At 48.1% G+C, this 26,267-nt stretch overlaps 5 protein-coding genes across 6 annotated transcripts; 3 read left to right on the forward strand and 2 right to left on the reverse strand.

The window, feature by feature from the left end:
* Window positions 1–612: 612 nt before the first annotated feature.
* On the reverse strand, window positions 613–5,405 carry LOC126561424 (ubiquitin carboxyl-terminal hydrolase 43). Its single transcript, XM_050217560.1, has 6 exons — window positions 4,887–5,405; window positions 3,998–4,249; window positions 3,797–3,931; window positions 3,580–3,714; window positions 798–3,503; window positions 613–731 (listed from the first exon to the last, which is right to left on the reverse strand). Exons 1-6 carry the CDS (start codon window positions 5,310–5,312, stop codon window positions 681–683), a joined length of 3,705 nt encoding a protein of 1,234 aa, XP_050073517.1. The 5' UTR covers window positions 5,313–5,405; the 3' UTR covers window positions 613–680.
* A 2,582-nt stretch (window positions 5,406–7,987) lies between these two features.
* On the forward strand, window positions 7,988–9,551 carry LOC126562285 (monocarboxylate transporter 12). The gene is made up of 4 exons (XM_050218746.1): window positions 7,988–8,062; window positions 8,126–8,599; window positions 8,667–8,945; window positions 9,024–9,551. Exons 1-4 carry the CDS (start codon window positions 7,988–7,990, stop codon window positions 9,510–9,512), a joined length of 1,317 nt encoding a protein of 438 aa, XP_050074703.1. The 3' UTR covers window positions 9,513–9,551.
* A 340-nt stretch (window positions 9,552–9,891) lies between these two features.
* LOC126562258 (otefin) lies at window positions 9,892–11,402 on the forward strand. The gene is made up of 2 exons (XM_050218716.1): window positions 9,892–10,730; window positions 10,842–11,402. The coding sequence occupies exons 1-2, from the start codon at window positions 9,909–9,911 to the stop codon at window positions 11,379–11,381; spliced, it is 1,362 nt and encodes a 453-aa protein (XP_050074673.1). The 5' UTR covers window positions 9,892–9,908; the 3' UTR covers window positions 11,382–11,402.
* A 1,145-nt stretch (window positions 11,403–12,547) lies between these two features.
* Window positions 12,548–14,021, reverse strand: LOC126562354 (xyloside xylosyltransferase 1). The gene has a single exon (XM_050218829.1). The coding sequence runs from the start codon at window positions 13,832–13,834 to the stop codon at window positions 12,581–12,583; it is 1,254 nt and encodes a 417-aa protein (XP_050074786.1). The 5' UTR covers window positions 13,835–14,021; the 3' UTR covers window positions 12,548–12,580.
* A 2,803-nt stretch (window positions 14,022–16,824) lies between these two features.
* On the forward strand, window positions 16,825–25,886 carry LOC126561253 (protein dopey-1 homolog). 2 transcript variants are annotated; one of them, XM_050217216.1, is made up of 8 exons: window positions 16,825–23,754; window positions 23,832–23,979; window positions 24,051–24,203; window positions 24,275–24,470; window positions 24,974–24,985; window positions 25,183–25,350; window positions 25,427–25,565; window positions 25,644–25,886. In XM_050217216.1, the coding sequence occupies exons 1-8, from the start codon at window positions 16,852–16,854 to the stop codon at window positions 25,854–25,856; spliced, it is 7,932 nt and encodes a 2,643-aa protein (XP_050073173.1). In that variant the 5' UTR covers window positions 16,825–16,851; the 3' UTR covers window positions 25,857–25,886. The 2 variants fall into 2 exon arrangements, with proteins under 2 accessions (XP_050073173.1, XP_050073172.1); XM_050217215.1 differs by lacking the exon at window positions 24,974–24,985 and having other exon boundaries at window positions 16,830–23,754.
* Window positions 25,887–26,267: the final 381 nt, after the last annotated feature.

A 26,267-nucleotide genomic window follows, 5' to 3' on the forward strand; every position in this document is an offset into this window, starting at 1 on the left:
ACAAACCGAAAACTTACGCCAAACCGAAAAAGCGTTACTCAAACAACGTTGCCTTTAATTGACCATTTCACTCCCAATCACCGCGTGTTTGTGTTGATGAGTGTTTTACGTGTTTCGATCCATCCCAAAACTATTGTTCCGGTTTTTCTTCACACGATTGTTGCTAATACAAAAGCAGTAATAATAATAGTAATAATGATAGCAGCCTTTCTTCGGAGTCGAGGATTCGTAGGGCTCCACAGGAATCAAAAGGAATGTGTGCGGAGTTGCGCGTTTGCAATCATATTGCGTGGCGCGCGCGTGCTCACATTTTACACCAGAAAACCGCATCGCGGGCATACTACACTCGATTTTGTTTTGCTCGATAAATTATGCGCGACAGAAGCAAAAAAGAATGAAAGCATTATACAATAAAGCTACACACTAACATAACACTTTGATATAACACGTAGATAAAAAATAAAAAATGGTACGAAATAAACATAAACATACAAAAACACGCGTAAAGCAGCAATAATAAAAAAAATAATTATAATAATAAAAGTTCAACAAAACAGATGACAAAACCGCACACGTTAAACACACGCTAAAACAACGCATAGTACGCGCCAGGGAAATACTTTCACTTTTACTCGCCCCAACGAACGAGGGAGGGGTTGGGGTCTTACTAAAACACGGTATTAATTCTTCGGTGAGACGGTTATCAGCTTATGTGGCGTAACCGGGGAAATCTGCAAAACGTGAGATTAAAGGATTAATCCATCCGCACCCTGGACTGATCCGAACCGTACACTTACCCACAGCGCACGACTTCCACTGCCCGGCGGGAGCAGATCGTTCGGATCATCGTCATCGTCCAGCACCACCCGATCGAGCCCATGGTTCTGCTGATCAATAAATAGTAGCGTGTCCTTGCTGCATGTGTTCGCACCACGGATCAGCGAAACGGCATCACCCGCCTCAAGCACGCTCTTGTACGTGGTAAAGGACGATGGCCGATGGTGCATCAGCTCGGACATGTTCTCACGCCACAGAATGTCTTGAAACTGTTGGGAAGAAGGTAGCGAGAAGCGACCTCCACCGTTTGTGGTTGACGATGAGGTCGCCAAGCCCAGCTTTTGATCGACCCGGTCGTGTTTATCTGCCCGTAGGGGCAACGACACTGGACCGGAAATATCTGTTTTCGAACACTGCTCCTTACCCGGTTCCTTGTCCGGGTTGTCCGGGGATTTATTAGTATTGTTAGCGTTTGGTAGTGCTTCCGACGATTGTTGGATCGCTTCTTCCGTACATATCTTTGATTCTTTGGCTTCGTGGGCGATAGTTTCTTGTTTGCTTTCCGTTGGCACAACAGCTGTCGACGATGTAGATGATAATAAAGATAGAGAAGGTGATGAAGAAGGATGTGAGGATGCGGATTGTAGATCACTTTTAGCCGCGATCGGTTCTCCTTCTTGAGCCATCGTTTCATCCTTAGGCGTCCGCTTGCCAGGTAAACTCTTAACTTCCTCATGCTGGTGAACCACACCTTCCTCGCCTCGGTCCTTTTTCTCGTTTGACCACGATACCGACATAACATCCGCCAAACTATCCTTCCCTTTAGTTGTGTTTCCATCTTCGGGCGATTTAAGACATTCGGTGTCGGGTGAAATACTGACCGGTAAAACGGTTTCTGATGCGCTTCCGGACGATGCGCCTGGTATAGTGGTGGTCTCTACCATTGGAGTCGCTTTTGATTTGACGATCGTTGATGCTGCAGCAGGGGCAGCAGCAGTGGTCGTCGTTGTCGTCGATTGCGCTTTGTTACGTTCCAAAGTTGCCGTCGATGTGGCGTTCGCTGCTGGTGGTACGATAATTTTCGACACCCAATGATCGCCTGAACTAGAGCTTGAGCTGCCAGAACATTCGCCTGATCCATCCGCCGGGAGCTTTCGTCTTTGGTAGAACAACAGGTAAGCCTCGTTGTTGATAATTTCATCGTCGATACGATCGCTCGGCACCTGCGAGACACGCTGATCGTCAAACCGATACCACTGACCATCGTACGGATTTTTGCAGGCGGCAGTGTAATGGCCCGTTTCGAGTGTGTCCCCTTGATGATAGCACACGGCGTACAGATCGTACCGGTTATCCATCGCTAGCTGACGGCGACCCGTTCCTGTTCCTCCTCCTCCTCCCCCCACTAGCATGGAATGTGTTTGCGTCGAATGAGCGCTGCGCATGATTTTACGCCACGGGCTCCAACTGTCCGTATCCGCGTATCCACCAACTTGCTGCCGATCTAGCGTGTGGCTTTGGTGGGCGGAAGTTTGGGACGGGTTGGGCTGGTGAGCGGTGGGATCACGCGCCAGATGAGGAGTCATATCGAAACCATGCAGCGGAAACTTGACCAGATTAGTCAGCTTGGCTGCCTGTGTGCTGGCGCGAAGTTGCTGCTGCCGGAATCGCTTCAGGTGTATCACCATTATGTCCGGCAATGACCATAGGCCAAGTGTTTTTACCACCGGCAGATACTCCTGACAGTGAGGACACTTCCACGCGTTATCCTGTCCAAGCGTTTCTGCCTTGGTGTAATGTTCGAAGCACTGTTCAAGCGTTAGTGCCGAACTGGCGGGAATTTTTTCTCTCATCTGGCTAACGCTTTCATGCTCCACAAAAGGATCGCCCATATCGTTGAAAAATCGTTCCGGTTCGGTCCATTCGAGCAGAAGCTTCACGTGTGCTGGCCCTGCATCCGTCGGTAGGACCGAAAGTGCGAGATCGATCATTTCCGTAAATAGTGGATGCTCTACCGTTGCCTCAAGGTACGTGTCTGCATCGCACGATGGATCTTGCAGGCGCATGCGAAACAAATTCTGAGCCGGTGTCGCAAATGCAAACACTTCCGAGCGCAAAATGGCCGACATTTCCTTCAGTAGCAGCTTCTGCAGCTCACTGTAAGAAACATCCCGATTGACAACCAAACAGAACGGCGTACCGAACCGTTTCACCTGTCCACCAAAGTCGCGCTTCCCGTTGCACAGACAGAGCACTATCTTCGTCCCGCTGGATGCATCCTCCGGGGTTGGACATTCGATACAGTACAGTGGATCATTTTCACGCACGGATGACATAAGGTGTGAATCGCAAAACACACGACTGAAACCCGATTCGCAGATTTCGGTCAGTATCATCCGGTCGAGGGCAATGCCGGTGTCGGCATGAAGTTGTTCACGCAACGCCAGTACGGGTGAACCGTGCGGAATGCCTAAGCCCAGTTTAACCTGTTTCGGTTGCTGGGAGGAATAGATCACCTTCACCAGCACCGGTTGCTGGGACAGTTGGGGCAGTGGCACCGATAGACAGTAGAACGGATCGAACGTATTGCTCTGCTTGCCACAGGTCGGGCAGGAAAGCGAGGAGCGAAATTGGGCTTGGAAAACGGCCTGTACGAACGAGTTGTTGCAGCGCACGTAATTTGCCAGCGTTTCGGCCGCGATCACCTCATCCGAGCGACCATTATTCTACGATGTAGCAGAGAGAACAGAAAAGCAAGTTAGAGGAGTTGTGAAGTTGATGCACAAACACTCCGTGTCTTACCTTAATCGCTTTGTACTTCCGTTTCGTTGCCGTGTTCAAATCTTCGTGCACCTTGTCCAGCAACCAGAACAGGAACTCCTGAGCATCGTGCTGGGTGGAACTTCTGAATTGACTTCCGTATCGATCGACCACAGCCTGAAATTAGAGAGCCAAATGCGTGCGTGTGTGTGTGTGTGTAAAATGTAATCCCTCTTTGAATAGTTTCACTTATCATTACCTTAAAATTGGAACTATAGTCCGGTGCGTCTTTGCACGTCCATAGCGACTTTAGCACCAGGGCCAGCTGCTCCGTCAGTTCGCCCTTAGTGCCGAACTTTTTGGCATTAATTTTGTTGCGTCGTTTCAGATCGGCCTACGAAATAATTTCAAGGAACAATTAACAAAATATTCGAGCCAAACACAGAAACGTTTACGTTACCTTGTAAAGATCCAAAACGAAATACTGAGCCAGTATGTCCGTGTGGCTGAGACACTGCAGCACGGCGTTCATGAAGCAAGTATTGCCATGGTTCCGTAACCCTATCACGCCCGGCACTGTATCGGGTGGCCACACAAATTTTCCTCCTGCCACGTTCCCACCGCCTGCTGTACAATTGCCAATGCCGGTTCGTGCCGATCCATTGAGGGTGGATGGCTGTGACGATTGTACCTTGTCGAATTTATGATTGCCCTAGAAATAGAAGCTTTATTAGTCTTGTATGTGTGTGTATGTGTATTTGGGTGATTGCCGTGGTCAGCAGAAACATGGGAACGAACGATGGAGGAGCAAACTATTTCATCAACACACCACCGCAGCACGATCGAGAGTTGCCACAGAACATCATGAGGACCAAGGAGGGAGAGGGAGAGGGAGAGGGAGAGAGAGAGAGAGAGAGAGAGAGAGAGAGAGAGAGAGAGAGAGAGAGAGAGAGAGAGAGAGAGAGAGAGAGAGAGAGGATGGATATGTAGTTGAACGGGGGTTAGGCGTAACGGTGCACGTGAAACAACTCCTCCAACCGCCACAATGCCACGACGTCTATACCCCTTTCTCCATGATTGAATGATTGAGAGCAATCAGTGGAGAAGAAGGTCAATTATTTTTCAGCGAGCCAGCGAGTACTGTTCACTCTGTTGGGATGGAAATAAAGGGGGATTGTGGGATGTGCTCACACGTCCGGTGTTTGATATGCTCTGGAGACATTGTTACGGGCGGTGTGGGGTGTTATCAAATTGAGCCAATCTCTCTTTCTCTCTCTCTCTCTCTCTCTCTCTCTCTTCCCAGGTCTCGCTCAAAATGTAAAGAATTGTGCGCGTGTTTCGCTACTTACCACCGTGCGATTGACATAAGTCATCTGTTGTGCAATGCGATTGATAAACTTTTTCACCGATAATCGGCGGAAGATCTTCTTTTCGTTGCCACCGCTACTAGCTCCATTGGTGGCTGGACCAACACCCTCCGAACCACTACCGACCGTGATCGCTGTGGTCGATTTCTTCTGATTGCTGCTGTTGGTTAACCTCAAATCACAGCGCGATTCGTCATCTTTCTCGCCTGCAGCGCCTGCTGTACCGTTGCCATTGCCAACCGCTTTAGCAGGCGGCTGGTTACTTCCTCGCGAACCTTGAAATGGATTGCGCGGCATTGAAAATGCTCTCTTTAGCTTGCTGCTCGCACCACCCCCCGTGACGGTGGTGTTGGTGGCCCGGGCCGCCGCCGCAGACGACGCGACATCCAGCGTATTATGTTTCTCCATTTCCTTCACTAACTTCGGGTTCTTTTCTTTCGTCGTCTTCCTGCTACGACAGCAACACACCTCGACCGCACACAAACATGCATACACACACACACGCACCTAGGCCTGCTATGTTCACCCTGCCGGATGCGTATTATCGAAAGTACGGGGGTATCTTGGCTTTCCGGTCAGTCCCTTCAGAACGCGGACAGTGCACAAAAACACACGGCAGGCACGTTCACAATTGTGCGATTGACGGCTACGACCACGACGACGACTCCATGACCTCGCATAGCTCGTCACCCGTTGTGTTACGTGAAGTATAGTCGTTGCGGCACCAGTAGTTGTTGACCGCGGGAGTTGCAAATCAACCATGCACCAGAACCACAAACGAAATAGAAAATATATCTCACCACACACTCACACAAGAGGAAACACACGCACGAAAGCCAAGTTGGTGGGACATTGGGGGACGAAAGTGACTCAAGTGGCTTATTAAATTCCCCACACATACACGCACACACTTATAAGCGCAAACACCCGCGCGCACACGCACGAAATTTCACGCCAAACACCACCAGCGCGGCACACACTTGCACTGGGGTGGTGTGTCCCGTGTCTGCGGCCGCACACAAATTCTTCGCGTTTTGTTTTTCTTCTCGTTTTTTTGCAAACACATGCGTTTTTCAAACCCCTTACCACCTTCACACACAGAAGGGTGGATACGTTCGGTACTCCTCCTCCACACAAGACGTCTGCATCAACATGTTAATTTAAACACCGCGATAACTCTGACCGTATCCATCCGTTGCCTTCATTGCGAGCAACAATTAGCGGAGCTGCGAATCATAATTTCCAGCGTGTGGTGCCGTCAGCATATCGTGATGGTTTTGGATCCGCTTCTATCCCTTTCCTACCAGCCGGATTTTACTTCCTGTCCCACGTCCTAGGTCACGGTTACCTCTCGCGACGTTTGCAGATTGAAGAATGCTTCCACACAAACACACACACTCCCCGTCCGGAAGAGGTAGTGAGTGGGTGGGAGGGTAGTGGGTGATTTGGTTGGAATGTTCCAGCGTTCCAGACGCCGCCAGTTTTAAGATGGACAAATCATTTCACACACGAATACTTTCGCACTCTGTGCACAGCACAATAGAAAGTGTCGAGATTTAGTCCTCGATAAAAGTATTTCTTTGCAATCAGGACGGTGAGGGCATCGACAACAATCAGCGCGTCTTTCCTTTTTCACGGGGCAATGGGATGATGCCACACGACGGCGTGCGCGATTTTTCCAATAAGCAACACGGTTCAACTAGCACTTTCTTACACACTTCTCCACGACTGTTTCACGAGCGAACGTTTCGTTTACCGTCTTGTTGAGTCGTTTTACACTGTTCGGCACTGATTTGGTGCTAAAATTGCAGCCTTTTTACATTTTCTGACTTTCGTCTGTTTTGTTGATGAGATGCCATCCCAATTTCCACCGAAGAGAAAAACGAACAGGTTGCTTCATCGTTGGTAGACATTTTGCTAGCGAAAAATTTGACAGAAGAGGCGAATACGTTTGACAGATGCAGAGATTAACAAAACAGATGCTTTTTGTTAATTTTACACAAATTCATAATAAAACGATTTTACTTAAGCTTTCTACATGTTCGCCAACGGTTAAAAATATAATTTCTTTAATAATGCCTGAAGTTGTTGGAAAAAACATCTATTCTTGGATGCTTTGTAGGTATTCTGGAATAAAAGAGTCTATTGCGAACACATCGTCAATGTTTTCATCCGTTGCTTTTGTTTACGTACGTTTCCAACGTGTCCCAAAAAGATCATGTAGACTCACTGGAAAAAATCAAATTAATGAAACCGTTCTCCTTTTTCGTGAGCTGAACATTAATTACACAGTACCGATCTTTATAACGGGATGATCTTCACCAAAATTCATGTCTGGATGGGATTTGAACCCCGGTCCTGCCGTTTGAAGACCGGCACCGCTTTCGCCTACATCACCGGGCCGCGGGACGATTAATTCAGCTTCCTTTATCAACCCATAAGCTAAACCCGGATATCCATCCTTCCAGAATGTTTGTAACGTCCAAATCCAATCACGCCGAAAAAGCTAACCAACAAGTAAAAAGTGAACAAGAATCATCCCAATGGAAAGTTCAACGAACGGAACTATGTGTGCATTTTTGCTTATCTAACTGCTGCTACGAACGTATCATGACAATTTTTGCAGTTGCATACCGGCTTTTTTTAGAGCTTTTTTGCAAAAAAAAAAAAACAGCCGTTACTACTACAGGGCGGGCGTAACCGAGCAGGTCTCGCACGTTTTTCCACACCTTCGGTATTCGCTTGCCTCCGCGCACACCTACAGCATCACACCGGTGGCTGATGATAATTCACACGGTGCATACACGTAGATAGCGTTTGGCTGGGACATCTTTGCTTATCTCTGCGCCTTGGTGGTGCGAGGAGTAAGATATCATTCCGAAGATTCGGGCGTATGTTTGCGGAAAGCTACGATAAAATCCCGCCCTATGTAAGCATTGGTTCCAGGCGACAAATGATTCAGTGCGCGAGATCATGTCTCCAGACCCGGACATGGCAGTGGTTGTGAGTGAAGTGATCAAATATTACACCGAATTCATTAAGTAGTTTCAGTTCATTTAAACGATTAAGTACAGTACCTGTGCATGATGCGCGCCTCTCGAGTTCCTCCCGACGGAGGCTATGGATGGGTTATTGTGGCCGGTTGCGCCCTAGTAAATGTACGTCGAAGCTATTGAGCAAGACAAGTCTAGTCTACTGACTCTTTTTGTTACCATTCGCAGGTGTTCAATCAATCGTTAGTGTCGGTATTCGGTCTCATGTTTGCCGACTATCTCGCAAGTCTTGGAGAGCACGCATTTGGTGCCGCATTGGTCATGAACGTGTGCAACATTTCACTCAACTTTTCCGGCTTAATTACTGGCCCCATTATCAAGCGGTTCAAACCAAGAAAGGCTGCCATTTTGGGGAGTTTGCTGACCGGCAGTGCGTTAACGTTTTGCTCGTACAGCACCAAACTGTGGCAAATTGTGCTTTCGTACAGTGTGACCTTTGGATTTGGTCTGGGACTCATACAGTCGTCCACATTTGTAGCTCTCAACTCTTACTTTCGACTCCGGAAAGGTCGTGCAGTTGGCTTTGCACTCGCAGGGACAGGAGTCGGTCAAATTCTGATGCCCTTGCTGGTACAATTTCTTCTAAGTAACTTTAACTTTAGGGACGCAACTCTCATCATCGGTGGATTAGCTTTTAATGGGGTGAGATGAAAAATACTTGTGCAAAATAACATACTGCCATTCAAACGTATTATTCCATGCTGGTAAGGTGGTTGGTGCTTGCTTACTTCAACCCGTGGAATGGCACATGAAGGAAAGTCTCACGGAAGATGGCCGAGAAAGCCAACCACTGCTTGCAGCAGATAAACTAACCAAACAAACGAATGGATCTACTTGCCGTAAATCATCCTGTGGTTGGGCTAAGCTCGCTGCCCTGATGGATTTTGCGATCCTCAAGCAAGTGTCCTTTTTGAACCTAATCATCGGTCTTGGACTTGCCTATACGGCGTCGACAAGCTTCTCCCTATTTTTCCCCTACTTCCTACAGGTATGTTGAAGGAGCTAATGTAAATATAAATGGATGCTGTAAGTAGCTAATGGCATTCTCCTATTATTCTTCTGCTAGAAATCTGCAAACCTTACCATGCTTGAAGCGGCGAACTGCATGTCCGTCCTGTCCACGACCGATCTTATCACAAGGATAACTGTTCCAGCGGTTGTAGACAAAATGGAGTTTTCGCATCGAACCACGTTCCTACTGGCTGGTATCTGTCTAGTAGTGGCTCGTTCCGTCATGGCCGAGATGCGCTCCTTGATTCTGCTCATGGTCACATCTGCCTTCTACGGCATCTTCCGCTCCATCACGATCGTAAACCAGAACCTGACTGTAGCGGAATATTGTAGCGAGCGACAGATCGAGAAGATGCTTCCGAACGCGCTTGGCTTTAACATGGTAACGAAGGGTATATTGGTGCTGAGCCTTGGCCAGATACTTGGCTGGTTTGCAGACTTCACTGGAAGCTACTCACTAAACTTGCACGCACAGAATCTACTTCTCGTCACAACCTGCGTACTTTGGTTGTGTGAAATGTATTTCAAAGATGATGATAACTAACACTACGGCGGTTCTCTTGATAGTCGTAGGACAATATATTATAGCGGTACGTTGTAACACAGAATCAGTTTAAATATATGCTGTTTAATTATTTTCAAACGAGAGATAAATATTTAGCTGCAGTCCGCAGACAGATCGGCAAACATACCAAAACTACACTGTATAAACAGACAGAAAAACGTTGCTCGTACACTTTGCCGTCGACGGATTATCCGTGCTTTTCAAATATCATGCAACCGTGCTTTCGCATTGTTCGGTTTGTCCGTGTTTTCAAAGGTACGCTTTGATTGTAAACAGGTTCCGCGAAACGCGAGTGTTTTTCTTCGTTTGGTGACGATATTCTGTGGTGAACGTATTAATTTATTCGTTGTAAAGTATCTGTGTTGGCTGCGCACGATGGGGGACAATTATGACGAAATGTCAAACGATCAGCTTCGGCTGAAATTGCTGGAATTTGGGCTGGCCAACATGCCCGTGACCAGTACCACGCGAAAGGTTCTGATCAAAAAGTTGCGAAACCACATCGCCACTAATGGCAAGCGGCGTGAAACAATGAACCTTACCAGCTACTCTTCCGATGAGGATAGCAGCAGTCAGCAGAATTCGGCGCTGAAAAAAGGAGCGACATCAAACAAAAAGGACTCAGTCAACAGACGTGCTACGATTGCTACGGTAGCGACTGCGAAGCCGTCATTAAAACCCATACCACCACCGAAACCGGTAATGAAGGCCCCGTCGCAAACATTGCCGCCCGAACCGGTGTCAGCGTCGAAGCGTCGTTCAGGACGAAGTACTCCGGTGAAGGATAGTAATGCTGCAGCACTGGCCCCCGCACAGGGTGCACCGAAAGTGCCGACTATATTAGAGGATTCCGACGACGGTATGATTCCATCGACTCGGCGAGATCGCAAATCGGCTAGCCCGTCGTTGTCGCGGGCAGACATGCTGACAACATCCTACGTACATCACATGGCGGTATCTGCACAGCCATCGGAACCGATCGTGGAGGAGATGGATGTGGATGACGTACCGGAGATGGATGATGTGATCGTGCTGGATGATGATGACGATGATGCTATCATGCAGATTACCATGCCACCACCACAGCAACCGAAACCAATAGCATCGTACAGTCAAACAACAACAGCGGCCCAAACGTCGACGGAGACGTACCGTACACTAAGCGCCGGTACGATGACCGATCAAAAAGCGAACGAAGTGGAACCGCCATCGTACAGCAGCGGTTCTGAGTTCTTAAGAACAGCAACGAAGCGAAACACGGTACGTCCCGAGACTTTCAGCACGTCGTCTGATCGAAAGGAACGGCAGGAGCGGAATACTTTCGCTGAGCCGGAACCGGTACCATACAGCAGTTCGAAACGACCGGTGCCAGCATTTCTGCCGTCTCCCTCGACGGCCACGACAACGGTGATTCGCGATGAGAAAAAGTTCGATGCACCGGAATCACCGTACTTGAGCGAATTTACCAAACGATTGGCCCGTCTACGTGCCGAAGCTGTTCAACAACCCTCCGGGCTGGGAATTGATTCACCCTCCAGAAGGACAGTATTTGAAGGAGCATCTGTGCGCTCGTCATACACATCGCGGGACATTTATGACGAACCACCACCGTCGGCATCACGCTATCGACCTGGGCGACAAACGATTGCTCCCATGAGCAGCAGCAGCACCTTTGGAGGAGGACGTCGAATCGCAGCCATGCAACGTGATGAGATGACGGCCGATGTACGCAATTCCGTGCGCCAGAGCCTATTGGCGCTCGATCGAAAGTACTCGATCCGGAAGATTTTCTACAGCATCATAATCGTTTTGGTGGTCATTTTTCTGTTTGTTTTCTTTTTCTTGTAAATCAATTCGCTCTTTAAAGTTATTTTAACACCATTTTTTTTAAATGCAATTTCGAGGAATTTCTAGGATTTTCATATAACACTCTTGCCCGGAGTCTTTTTTTCCGAGACCCCCAAGTTGTATCCAATTCATTTCACGATTCAAAAACACACATATTCTCTCTCCCGGCCAATTGGTTCTAATAAACGATGATATCAAAAATGGGAAAAAATGGTTTATTTTTTATTATTCGATTCGCTTTTTTCCTTTCTATTCGATCAATTTCGTAAGCATCAACGTTCTCCGGATAGTAGGCTGGATGGGACACACAGCGTCCAGCGCAAGACTAGGCCATGTAAAGTCGTGGAGCTGGTGGAGATCTCCATGGCCGCGCTTTCCTATTTCGAACGATTTTGCAATGTTTCGTGCTTGATCGTGTTAAGGATAAACGGTATTTGAAGAGATTTCGCCGTGTTACGTAGTATTTTTCTTTTGTTTTGTTTTTTTTTCTTTACGACCTAACCTAATTTGATTCTTATTCGTCCTTCGACTTCCTACTAGCAAAAAATGCACGGGTTTCGCAATAGTTAAAACCATGTCACCTCAATTCCCTCTAGCAATTTTAACACGAGTCGCACTGGCAGCTAACGATAGCGCATAAATGCACTAGACGCGCAAAAACTAACTAAGAACCAACAATATAAAATCATTTCGTTTCGTAACAAGCGGGGAAACTAGGATAAAACAATACTCAAAATATAATAAACCAAATGGACACAAACGAATTTGCTATTGCACACGGACGAAGACACATCTATCGTTTTTCTTAAAAACTTAACTTCCAACAAAATCACGCTCATTTGCGATTCGTTATACGGTTGATAGTTGCGATCGGTGGAAGAGCTTGGGAGCGTCTAGGATTGGAACACACAAACAAACAAAAATGCTTAATCCATCTGCGATAATAAGGGTACTTCCGCTTGCGTGTGTGTATAGTATAGGCGCAGAGACGCGCTGAGATCGGTATCAACTCATCCTACAACAAACTTTACTCGCTAAGATGCTACTATGGCCAACGGAACGCTTCTACCGTTATGGAATGTCGAAGAACAGATGGGACACTGGTGGTGTACCGGAATGTACGAACACATACGAGTCGGAGGATTCGAAGAGTAAGGGAGAGAGATAGATGGAAGCGAGACAGATAGAGAGAGAGAGACCTATTCCGGTGCACGCGTGTTGCAGTTACCGTGATAGATCTTAACCGTCCCTTCGCAGTGGAAGTACTGATCGAAAATGTCGCTGTAACCGTGTTCACGCCACCACGTACACAGCTGCCGATTCCACACACAATCCAGCCGATAGATCAGCCCGGGAAATTCGAACCCCATCAGCGTGTAAAAATCCTGATCGCCCAGATGACCCTGGAAGGAATATTTCTCTGCCATATTTTTCACCGTCGACTCCTTGATGATTTCCTCGTACAGCCGCGACCGTCTAATGCGATCCAGGTGTAACATAACGACCCCGGAATTCAAACCTGGATAACCGTGCCGTCGGTTCTCATTCACTGCTACTGCGTTCTTGCTGTGCGAGACTTCGTTCGCAGATGGCGGCGATTCGTCCGTTTTCTCGGAAAGTTTGTCCATATAATAAGGACTGCCAAAGATGGTATGTGGATTGTTCATCCGATAGCGCGAAAGCACATGCCGATACACGGGCGTTAACTCAGGAGCCAACCCAAACAGTTGATCCGGTGCGAAAAGCTCGAACTGATCGAACAGTTCCTTCACGGACGCTCGGAACACAACGTCACAGTCGATCAGGATCGCTCGACGCATATTCCGATCGACGATGCGATGCAACCCAAGGGATAGCAGAAATAAGGCATCGCTGTAATAGCTTCCGGACCGATAGTTGAACAGTGGCATCATGCCATGGACGATGTCGCTAATCTTCTCCGCACAGTCCCGCACATCGTACAGCGTGTAGAAGGCGGTCCGATGAAATCGCTCGATCTGCTGCTTGATCAACTCTTCCGCCGATCGTTCACTCTGCTCGTCGGTAATGATGTGCAGGTGCAGCTCGATCGTGCTATACTTCAGCAGGCTGCGAAGAAACAGCTCCAGCTGACTGTGCAGGATAAGATTTTGGCTTTCCTTCGTGTAGATCAGGAAGATGTTGTACTCCGTATCGTTTGTGCCCTTGGAAATGTACTTCACACGCTTCAGCTTGTTGGCCAATACATCACTCGTGCCATTTTCGCTTCCCGTCCCATTTCGGTGCTTGCCCTCGTGCGGTTTATGATGATGCTGGTGGCTGTGGTGTACCAGGGCCGCTGCTGCCGACGCCGCTAATCGTTCTGGCGAATTCTTCTGCACCAGATGCCGGTTGAAAACGCTACTGTTGGCGTAGATGAACAGCAGAAACCCGCTCGCCACAATAAATACCAGCAGCACCTTGTTCATGCCCATCTGACCGATCCGTGGTAGCGCGAGCCACCACCGACCCCACCGTCGTCGTCGTTGCCACCAATCGAAAATAGCCAGAGCGCTTTCCCGTTGCGATTCACGCTGCTGCACGCTGCACGTCCACGGGACAGGCACCTAGTTTCATAATCGGGTCGTGCGAGTGTTGCCTCCTTTTTGCTGTGGAGAGAATCCTTTTCCTACACCGGATACGGGCCACCACATACAAACACACACACACACTCTCTCAACTAGTCCAATCCGTGTCCTAGGTGCGTTTTACCATTGTCTGAGTCGGTTCCGCAAATCTTGCCCCGTCTATTAGATTATACTTCAAAGGAATGCTATGCAAGAGTATTTCATTGCACTGTTTTCAACCCTCGCATTATCCTTTTTTCTGCCTCCGATGACATTTGGCAGGCTTCCTTCGCCATTTACACCCACACCCTTTTTGGCGGGGTGCATATCCGATCCAACAATAAATGGGGTGATGGTGGGTGGAAAAGCTGCGCAAACCCCATTGTTTGACAGTTGCGTTTGTTTTCTCTCAAAACGTCACTTTGACGTGTTGTGTCAAATCGCGAAGCCAGAACAAAAAAGAAGAAAAAAATCGTAAATAGCAATACACAAACTCACACATACGCACGCACCTTCATTGGAAGTCAACAAAGGCAATTGTGCGAACGCGAACGCAAACGGACGCGTGGACCGCGGGCGCTGCAGTTTCGCAAAAAATTCAGAACGGATTGACCATCACCAAAAAGGTCACTGCAGCGAGTGATTTGTGTTTGCAAGTTGCTTGCTCTCCGTGTGAAGAAAGTGTGTTTTGTTCTGTAAACGCTGTCAAACTGTGACGAAACCTTGTTTATCTACGTTGACATCATCGATTTTTTTTGCTGCTTTGCACACTCAACACAGCAGCATTTCGTGTGCTGTTTCGCATCGGGAAAAGTGGTTCGCTCGCCTTCCAAGAATTTTGTAGCGCAGTGTAGACGTGTGATCTGTGCGCGTGTGTGTGTGTAAGTTTGTGGGGTGAGTTTTTGGAAATCCTCAAAACTGACCCCCAAGAGCTGTTATGATGCATGGTACGAGCATCAGCAGAAGGAGCAGCAGCAAAGTGGATCACACAAAGAAATAGATCAAGTGCGGTAAAGAGCATACAGCTGTGTAGGGGAAAGAGAGTGTGTGCCGCTATAGGCCAGCTGTTCCGGAAACTGGTGGGGTTGCAGGTGCGTTGTGGAAACGGGCACATGAGAGAGCATTCGTGAAGAAGAAACACACGTAAGTAGCGAATGGGAGCAAGCTCTCGACAGGCTTGTGGATAACGGATCTGACAATATATGTATGTGGGGTAGCAATCGTAGCAACCCTAGAGCACAAACGGCAACAGCGGCCACAGAGTAGTAGTAATGCACGTAACTACGCATAAGTTTTCTCGCGAACAAGCGACCGGGAAGTGTGTTATGGCAAGCGAAGTTGGGGGTGTTCGTAATTCGATTGGTGTGTTCTCCGCCTCTCTCACCCTTATGCACACACCGCATCACACAGATAACTGTACTGTGTCGGTGAGTGGTTCGGTGCCCTGATTGTTGCCTAAAGGAACATCGCAATACTCACCTAACCCTACCACGCTTTGGTTCTGCGATCGTAACATTTCGCCAGAAGTTGGGCTGGTCCCTGGTATGTTTTCTCGGTGGAGATGGATGAGTCAATCATCACCAAACCTGTCGAATTGTTTGTTCTATGATAGAACCAGCAACCTACTATCGGAATTTTCGACCCGTTCCGGCCCTAGCTCTTATCAGAATTGTTCGACAATGCGTATAACGCAAATACAAAGGCATATTCACGAGCCATCCTCCTCATTCTACTTCTTCCCAGCGGTCCCCGCCGATAGGTTTTGTTGAATCACACGAAAATTGCATCAACTAGCTAGCAAGTGCGGGAAGCACCCTACGACCAAACCACTCGCCCCCCCCCCCCCCCTCTCCACCCTCCACTAGCCAGCCATCCCTATGCACACAATGGTGTAGTGTAAATCACCTTTCGCTATGCTGCTGCTGCTGTGTGCGACCCTGTGCGATGTGGATCCACCATCACGACACCACGACGACGACATGACTGGAGGGGGTCGTCGCTTATTAGCAGCCAGTCGTCGCGGTCGTCGTCATCTAGCAACCGAGCACTGCGTAGTGTGCCGTGTTGGAAGCAGCGTGTTTAGGAAAAGACGAATTTTGCAACCTCAGAAGCCTACTTGGATGTGCCAGAAACAGAACGGTTGAAGTTTGATGGAGCACCATGAAAACGCGCAACAAGAAAAAGCAAGGTTTGTTGGGGAAGGGTGAGCACCTTGAAGTCGTCCACTAGCTCAGCCAGCCTTGACCAGCAGGTGGTACTCTAATATATCTAGCGGCTTATCGATAAATTTGCGATCTGAAACGCAAGAATAGTGGAGGTAGTTTACCCTACCAAGCAACGCCGCGGTCGAAGACAGTACAGATATCTCTTGTGGCCTTAGACGATTTATCTTCCTATTGATAGAAGGCCGGGTGTGCATTATACACCCGATTACTTATCTTGCTTTCCTGAAGTCAATAGAGTTCAGTTGGTTGCGTGTGTTTTTTACATCTTCATAAAGCACAACCACACGTCGATATCTTGTACACACCGAGAAACTGGCCCCAACCCGATCGGTATCTACTACTTTGGGGGGGGGGGGGGGGGGAGGGGATTCACGCTGAATTGCTGAAGCTTCCCCGAGCGCCCGGTTTTTGGTGGGGTGGCTCCGTGGTGTTATCACGGTTTTGTCCCCCAAAAATGCTATGCAACATGTGGCCCGCGGTGCGTGTTATGCTTGCCTTTTTTCCCTTCTTGCAAACGGATGTGACGGAGCTGCGGTGGGACCTGTTAAAACAAACAACCTCCATAGGTGTGTTTGTTCAGAAGTTCTAATTTTTTTTCTTTCTCTTTTAGCTTCGTTAAGTGGTCCGAAAGGTGGAGTAAAACACGACACTTTGCCAACAATGGACACCGCAAACGGGTCCGGTATGATGGAGGAGTACGATCTGATGAAGCAACAAAAGTACCGCGTGTACATCTCGAGCGTTGATAAGGCGCTGAAGAATTTTGAATATTCCAGCGAATGGGCCGATCTGATCTCGGCGCTTGGGAAGCTAAACAAAGTGATCTCCTCGAACGCACAGTATCAAATCATTCCGCGGCGGATCAAGATTTCCAAACGGCTGGCACAATGCATGCACCCGGCACTACCGTCCGGTGTCCATCTGAAGGCACTCGAGTCGTACGACGTCATCTTTAGCAATATCGGTGTGGAAAGACTCGCCCACGAGCTCTTTATCTACAGTGCGGGCTTGTTTCCGCTGCTGGGGTACTCGGCAATGAATGTGCGCCCAACCTTACTATCGATCTACGAGAAGTACTTCGTACCGCTTGGTGAGAAGCTTCGTCCCGCACTGAGCGGGTTTCTGAGTGGAGTATTTCCAGGACTGGAAGCCGGTCAGGATCACTTTGAGCGGACAAATCAGCTGCTGGATAAGGTGTGCATCGCTGTCCAGTTGGAATGTTTCTACACCTGCCTGTGGGAGTGCATTGTAACGAATGCATCCGTCCGATTGCCTGCCATTACGTACGTGCTGGAGCACTACAACAAAAAGATGCCCTGTGCAGCCCAACGAGAACTGTTGGGAAGTAGCGTGGAGCTGATGGTGAATGGACTGTGTAGTTGTCTGAACGATGCCGTAATACTGGTACAGCGAAATACGCTAGAATTTTTATTACTGGCCTTTCCCATGCACGATCCACTCCTATCGGAGATGTACACAACGCGACTCGTCAAAACAGCTCTCAACACGATCCTACGACGAGACATGTCATTAAACCGGCGTCTTTACTCTTGGCTACTTGGAGCCGACACCAGCATGGGCAAACATATGCAAGGAACGACCGCGGTAGCCACATCTGCATCCGGCAGTTCCGCGGAAACCTACGATCCGAACACGTATTTCGAGCGGTACGCCAAAAAACGCCTAATAGCTGCTTTCAAAATGATTCTAAAAGAAAGCATAACACACACGCCAGTTGATCTTAGTCCGTACCGGATACTGATTTCGTTGCTGGACAAGGCAGAAATTGGTCTGCGCATACTAGACGATCTACTCTGTGACATTATTCGTGCAATATCGCTGTGCAACGGTAATTTGGAGGTGCAAAAGTCTGCCAACTTACTGTTCTCGACGTTCGATCCAGCCTACATATGGAACTATATGTCACGGTTGTACCGTGAAGCTGCTATCCGAACGGAACGACAACGAAACGATACGGATCCGATACGAATCGATTCGGGCCCTGCTACCACGGTGGAGGTTTGCCATCTGACTGAGTTCCTGTTGGAAACGCTCTCGCTGGAGATGTACAACGAGACGACGCGTGTTCATCTGCCCAAGTTCCTACTATCGCTCATTTCGATGCTCACGACGTACGAGAGCAACATGCATGCGATTGAGGTAGCCTGTTCGTTGCGATTGCTTGTAAAAATTGTCTCCAAAATCCAACCCATGATCATGTCGGAAAAGGTTTTTGATCTTTCGGTTAGTCGCGCTGCTAGCGCTACTCCCCAGAATGCCTCCGGACTGCACAGCGATGGGGCGAAGGAGTGTAACAATCTCGAGAAAAGCAGTAGTGATTCAAAAATACACGAAACGTCACTGCAGGTGTTGGAAAATGGCACATTTCAGCGATCAAGCTCAAGCCAAGGATTGCACAAGAAAGGCAGTGGAGGATCGGGATCTGGCCCGAGTAGTGGGAAGTATAGTAAAAAGAGCAAAAAGTCCAAGTCATACACGAAGCTGAGCGAGCTAAACGCCAGCCGAGATGGTTCACTGCAGGGTAGCAAAACGAAGCTTAACCATGCGGAGTCGGAAGTAAAGATAAGTGGCGCAAGTTCAACGCCAAACTTAGAAAATGGTATCGGTGTTAGTGGGAACGAGCTGGTAAGTGGCGCGGAAGAGGATCCGATCGAGGGACGAAAGCGGTTTAGTTGTAGTAGTAATAGCAGCACCAGCAGCAGTAGTAGCAGTAGTTATAGCAGCAATTCAAACAGCAGTCGAAGTCGTAGCCGTACCGGCAGTAATGGAGCAGAAGAAGCTGGGCTCGCTGGGAGAGGAATTATCATACAGGTGCAGTCTTCGGAAAGCGGTGGTTCCGCGATAGCACAATTACCCGATTGTCCTATCCTGGATCGTTGCATACGTCAGTATGTGTCCTTTTTTGAGCTGTACATATGTCGCAAGCTGCTGTCCCAGGTGGACAGTTCGTGCGGAGAACAAGTTAGTCTGCAGGGAAATGTTATTCTCAACGCAAATGACACGGCGACGGCGGCGGCGAACCTGGCTTCCGCGAACGATCATGATTTGGTAGTCATAAATACACTGATGTGCGAGCTAGATGAAGTGTTTGAGACACTGTTAACAAATGCGCAGTCTTCGAGAGTTAAACTAACCGCAATGCTTGCTCATTCGGTGGAAAGACGATCGGAAACGTGCGTGACGAAAGTCCCCATGCGAGAGATGAGTCGAAAACAAGAGTACGAAATAGCGCAATTGGTGCGAGGCAGTGAAAAATTGTCCCGCGTCTCTCGTACTCCCGTCTGCGAATCGTTGAGAAACGCACTGAAGCTGGCCTGCAACGTGCTGACGGAAATGTCTTCATTTCCAAGCTATCGAAATGAAGGTGGAAACACCGAGCGACTGGACGATGTGCCCGGTTGGTTGAAAGCACTTACTGTCCTAGCGATCTTCGTAAGCGATCTCGATACACAACTTTCAGCGGCCCAAACGCTGATCGATATGATCGGTTTACTCCGAACCAATGGGAAGAAATCGTCCAAGGACTCGGGCAATGGTAAAACGATCGTGCTTATGATGCCTCTTCTGAAGTTATCGCACGTCAATTGCTTGGAACGACGCACAAAAGTGTTCCAGGTGTTGACCACGATGCTGTGGGACTATCTGGATGCATCTCGACCGGAGGCACGGACCATCAGCCAACTGCTGTACCGCATACACAACTGTCTCGATAGTCGGTTTACGGAGCATGTTATAATCGATCGGCTGCTCGTCCCACAAAGCTTGTTTGACGACGATGAGACAGCTGAGGGTCACTATAGAGGCGTGATGGAGCGTACCGTTCGGAGGAAGGATCCATCTGCCCTGCACGCCCTGTGGCAAATTCCAGTACTAGCAAAGACGGAGCTGAAGATCGATTCGGAAGGTTTCCGAAAATTTCAACTACTGTGGAAGCTCGGTCGCGATACATACCACGGGAATGAGTTTGAGAAGCTGCTGTTCTTAGTGCTGGATTCGCTTACGCTCCCGAGAAACGTTTCGATACAGGTGAAGAGTGCAAATTGGCTACGAGAAGCGCTAGTTCGTGGTGATATAGGACGTATATTGAAGCTGCTATTAAAGATTCTACTGAACGAAAGCACGAAACGCTTGAGTATCTTCTGTCCAAAGCGTTTGCGAGGGGCTGGAGCGGGAACAGAGCTGGACGATGGTACAACAATCAGTGGATCGGTTAGTGAGTGGGAGAAGGAACTGTTGGCAGATGCCGACGTGCAGTTGAATCAGGCTTGCTTTGCCGTCAGTTCGGAAGATGGTCAGATACGGTATCACATGGATCCGGCAGCCGGTTTGGGGAAAAAACGAAGCCCTATCCGATCTATTCAGAAAAAAATCTTTGGAGTTTCGATTGGTGGTGGAGGTAGTGGAAGTTCAAAGGGTGGTGATTCTGGACGGTCCAGTACGACAGGTAGTGGTGGACAGCTGATTGTGTCGAACTACGTCACGAACGAAAGTGTGGGAAAGAAGGTACAACAGGGCGGTGGTTTGTCATCCGAGCAGGGAGAAGATGAAGGACAGTATGGAAAGATTTCGGTGATTATCAATCCACTAGAGTCGGAACAATTACCGACGAAGGCCAGTGGGATGAGGAATCGATCCAATTCTATGGGTTTACTAGCAGCTGGCGATATGGACAGTGGAATATCAGAACCAAGTTCTCTTGCTACTCCCGGTGGTACGTCACAGCTCGGGAAGAAAGAATTTCATCGATCAACATCCGATCTCGATGACACAAATGACAGTGAATCAGATTTCCCCGGACATACTCGAGGGAAGCAGCGGAACAGTAGACTACGAGGATCGGAAGGATATGTGGACAATGAACCTATCAAGCGGTACGTTGAGGATGGTCCAATAGTGGACTTTATCAGTAAGTCAAGCGACCGATTCCGCAATCGTAAGACATATCTCATCTCCTCGGGGAACCTCTCCGGTGCCGGTGAAGACTCGCTACTGTCCGGTTCTTCCTATACTCTAACGAATGGATTATCTTCTTCAGTCAATGGAACTATAACCACGGATGAGATAACGAACGAGGATGGTAGTATTACAATGACCACCACAACCACGACTGCCAGCACAGCCACCTTTGAGTGTGGAACGGCTGGCAGTGAGGAAGAAAAAGCTCCTCCAAAAGTGACGTTTACTCGCATCAAGAGCTGGCGCAACGGAAACAAACTCTATCCCTTCCACACACACTTTCTCGTGTACGAGTCTGTGTTCAACACGAAGCAAGTGCTGTATACAATCGAAACACTGCGCAACATTCTCACGAATGATGCTCGATTCTTTTTATGTCTCTCGGTTACAACATCCGTTTCGAGTGGGCAAATCAAGTCGCTACTGCTACGCCATCGTCGTAACATCTTTGGGAAAGGTTTCACGGAAGCACGTGACGATTCGGAACATCAGAATTTGTATCGTGGAAGCATGTACCTCGAGGTAATTCTTACCGTGCTGCTGTACTACACGCGAAGCTACCAGACCGATCAGGGAAGGGATGGCAAAGGGAGACAACCGTCGCGAGATGACTTCAACACGAACGCAAAGATCCAGCTCGAGTGTATTGAGCTGATGACTACGATCTTCGGCGAGCTGCTGGCGGTGGTACGGGATGTGGGCAAAAATCTTGCCAACTACGTTGCGGACCTGCTGGACAAGTGTAAGGTGCAGAAGATTGTGCTCTACTGTCTGGCGTCCTCGGTGAACTACTTTTCAAGCCCGGGTGGTTATACTTGCCCAGCAGACGAGGTTCTACGGTATAGTGATCCGGAAAGTACACGACAGAATGCGGAAGCGTATCAGATCGAACTTCTTCGGCTGTTGCTAGCACTGTTGAAGCTGGAGCACGAGATCACACTGCAACGGGCGGACGGTGGAGAGGGAACTACAGCAACGGGGACATCGGCGGCGCCCAATATCGCTGGCAACTCAACGACGAGCGGAAAGAGCAGTTCTGGCACAACTTCCAGTGCATCTCCAACGAAAGTCGCACCGGAAACTAAGCGAACGTACCGATACACCCCGAATCTGCTGCTCGCCCAGCAACCGATGTTCCTGTCAACGATCCTGTCCGCACTCGCGTGCGATCGATTGCAGCACGTGCACAAGAACTGGACCGACATGATAACGGCCTGCCTGACTTGTTTACCTCCCGGCAATCTTACGAACATCGTGATCAGTGTAATTCATCAGCTTTGCAATAATTTGGACAGGGTTACCCGTAGGGATCGGATTCTTGTACAATCAATCGACTACATAGTGTCGCAGCTTGAAGCAATCACCGTTCTTGCCCACTACTGTCTGCTAGACAGCTCTCAACAGATTTCACTGGCCAGCATGTTCAATGCGTCGACGGGATCAAGCAATGGGTTAACATCGGCCGCAGCCAATCAATCCGGCCAAATCATCAACAACATAATGAATGTGTTTCTGTCCTACTCGTCCTCACTGCTCAGCGGAGGCGTTAATCAGCAGGTGAAAAAGAACCATCAGGAAGTGGCCAAAGCGGCTATACTAAGTCATCTGCCTCGTATTATTATCACGATCGCGACTCTCTGGGAGACAAGCATCAGTGACTTCCGGCGTGGAAAGCATCAACTGCTAGAGTTTCTGAGCCCGATCTCGATGCATTACGGTACTAACTTCCTTACCGCGATTGCGGTCGCTTGGTATGAGCGTAGTAATAACGATGCATCAAGTAAAGCAACAACGACAGCAAGCGAAGGAACGGGCAATGAAGCATCGGATATGGATTTCTTTGACATCATGTCAAAAGCGTTGCCGCAAGCGAGCGAAAATCAACTGCTGTTGGTTAAGCTGATCACAGGGATACGTATCATGTCGGTGGATTCCTTCATTCAAACGATGCATCAAGTTATTAAGAGTCCACCGCCGATCTATCAGCCACCATCCGGGCTAAATCTGGAAGTGAGCGCGCTGGAATTGTTGTACTTTTTCCTTATATCTGGAGTTTCTCCTGCACAGTACACAGATTGCTGGAGTTCGCTGTATGCGTTGCTAAAGGATTGTCTGGGACTGCAGATAACGGCCCAGTTTGTGGCACTTTCGATTTTGAATGAGTTTGTACAGCGATGCCCAAGCATGCCGTTCTCGGATAAGAAAGATTTGCGTGATTTACACGACGTCACGTCACGCTTGGTGGAGGCGGTATCGAATGTGGCCGGTTCGTGTTTGGAACAGACCACCTGGCTAAGGCGCAACCTTTCCGTGAAGGAAGAGTTTAGCTCGATCGAGAGCACGGGCAAGGATGGGCTGCTGATGCCGTCCAGTCAGCACTACTCGATACAGGCCCAGTCGATTCTGGCCAACATTTTGGCCTCGCTACTCGATGTTGCGTTTAGTTCGCAGGAAAAGGACAAGGTAACGACGATCGTTACCGGTGTCATGTACAACATCGTGCCTTACCTTAAGACGCACACCGTGAAGAACATTCCAACGTTTCACGCTTGCTCGAATCTACTAGCCAGCTTAAGCACGTATCAGGTAAATAGCAATCGGAGCGAGGTAACGTTTTTTTTCAGCTAACATTTTTATTTTGCATTCGCTTATTCCTGTTGCAGTACATTCGTAAGGCTTGGCGGAAGGATGCCCTGGACCTGCTGCTCGATACGGCATTCTTTCAAATGGACAGTCGCTGTTTGCCGTACTGGAAAACTATCCTGGATAGTTTGATGACCTGTGATAATACTACCTTTAGAGATCTTATGAGTGAGTGTTTGAAATGTACTGGAAACGGGAGCCGTCCGAGATTAATAATGTTTCGCAATCTCTTCACCCAGATCGTTTACCATTAGCGCAAACCGGAACATTGAACATATTCACGTCTAAGGAGCAGGAATATGAGCAGCGCGCACTCGTACTGAAGCGGCTTGCTTTTATAATTTTCTGTAGCGAAGTCGATCAGTACCATAAATATATGCCAGAAATTCAAGGTAAAGGAAACCCAGCAATGGGTTATGAAAAAAGGTGTTGGTGGTAATGCTTATATTTTCCTTACTTTCAGAACAACTTGCCAACAGTTTGCGCCTACCGCAGGTTGTACCACTGATCCAGTCGGCAGTTTTCCTGTGCTTCCGTGTGCTCCTTCTACGAATGTCTGCAGACCATGTGACCAGTTTGTGGCCAATAATCATTGCGGAAATGGTCCAAGTGTTTCTTTCGATTGAACAAGAACTAATGACGGATACGGAAGAATTTAGGTATGCAATTCGTGATCGTGATGCAATTGCAATGATGCATGATGTATGGTTTTCGTATATCGCGTGTAATTGGTGTGTTGGATTAGTATCGGAACTTCTTCTTTTCACCACTCTGATGGTCTTTGTTTGCTGTGCTAACCTCACAACTTTAGTTTTAATTATGTAGTTTGATCCCTTCTTTTTTGGTTCTACCTTTTAGTTCTTTTTGGTTTCCTTTTCAATTTCCTGCTTGTTGATTTTTGTTTCTCTATTTTTTTTTTGGTTTGCAGTAGGAAAAGCTTAGTCCGAAGTTGATTTGCTTTTCTATAAAATTCTGTGCATTAAGTTCACTCTTGTTGATTGTATTTGACTAAATATACGCGTTTTCTCTTTGTCTTTTTTCACTGTTTTCCCACCAAAACACACACAAACCAAAATCACTGTTTCTTCATTGGTTGTTTGTATTTCATCATTTGAAAATACTGAAACACCTTCATCCCCAACTTCGCAAAATAAAAATCAAGGTCCCAATCGAGGTAAGAACAAATCTTTTGCACAACAATTAAGAACGTAATGAGCGCTTGCGTTCGTTTACTGTGTCCATATTTAATTTGGAGAAGAAAAAAACTGAGCTGTAACCAGCAGAGGAGATTTTGTTTTGTTTTTTTTTTTTGAAACTGGAATGTATTAGAAGAGTATGTTTTTTTTCTAACATATTGTTTCTTCTCTTTAGTCAACATATCCGTATGCTGTCGGGGTTGGATACGGCATGGGTCACAAACACGAGTAATGGGCTGTATTCTTACGGGCATCCGCACTGGCGCATGGTACAGTTGGAGACGGCCAAACTGCTAGAGTTGGGATGTGTGTTGCCAGCCACCATTTTACCACACTTTCAGATGTAAGTGCTTCGTAAAACGCTTTCATTGAGAACGAAATTTTGATGGTGTATGTTTGTCTTCTTTCCCATTGCCCAGGTACCGTTGGGCATTCGTAAGCAGCCAAAACGAGAATCTTCACAAAACGGGCGGATATGACGAGAAGAAGATGGCATTCATACCTCACGTATCGAGAATATCTCAGCTAATGGATCTTCGCTACACATCTCACTCACCGGTAAGTGGGCAATGGAGGGGGGTTTGAAGGGCCGACTATAGCAGCCAAACTTTCTAACCGAGTTCCTCACGATGACAGAAAACGCAAACAACCAAGGGCAAGCACATTATGCTAACCTGCCAGACGATAAACACGCTGCAGGACCTGTACGGTTTCTTCTCGACACTCTCGATGCGCTGGCCGTCCCACATCTCGTACAGTGACACCGACAAGGACACCAAGCAATGTCTCGAGGAGGTCGAGTACGTGCTGGCGTTAGACTTTTTGGAGAAAATTCCGTCGACCAAATAGTAGCAGCAGCAGCAGCAGTCCTATTTCTAGTAATAGCTTTATGAGCGCAGAGACACGCACACGATTGGCGGTGTCGGTCGGCCATCTAATCATCCATCACCATTCGAAACCGATTCGTGATTCGCTTCAGTATTTCCAGTCCCCCTTTTCGAGTCGTGATGTGCTAGATGTATGGGGTGTTGTTCTGCTCTCCCTGTGTGCAAACTCCCCGCACCTTTTCTCATAGTCAATTTCGAGAGCATAATTGATTCTGTCGCACAGAAAATGAAGGAATCAACCTTATTATAGGCTAATGTGTGCGGTCTGCCTGTTACGCCAGGCTCCATGATTAGGTAAGGTTAAGTTTACTAGTATTTCTCTCAACCGGCTAAACCCCCAATCTGAGCTCGAACCGAGAAAACGGTCGCGCTC

Source organism: Anopheles maculipalpis, chromosome 3RL (assembly GCF_943734695.1).
Source record: "Anopheles maculipalpis chromosome 3RL, idAnoMacuDA_375_x, whole genome shotgun sequence".
In the NCBI taxonomy this organism is placed as follows: Eukaryota; Metazoa; Arthropoda; class Insecta; order Diptera; family Culicidae; genus Anopheles; species Anopheles maculipalpis.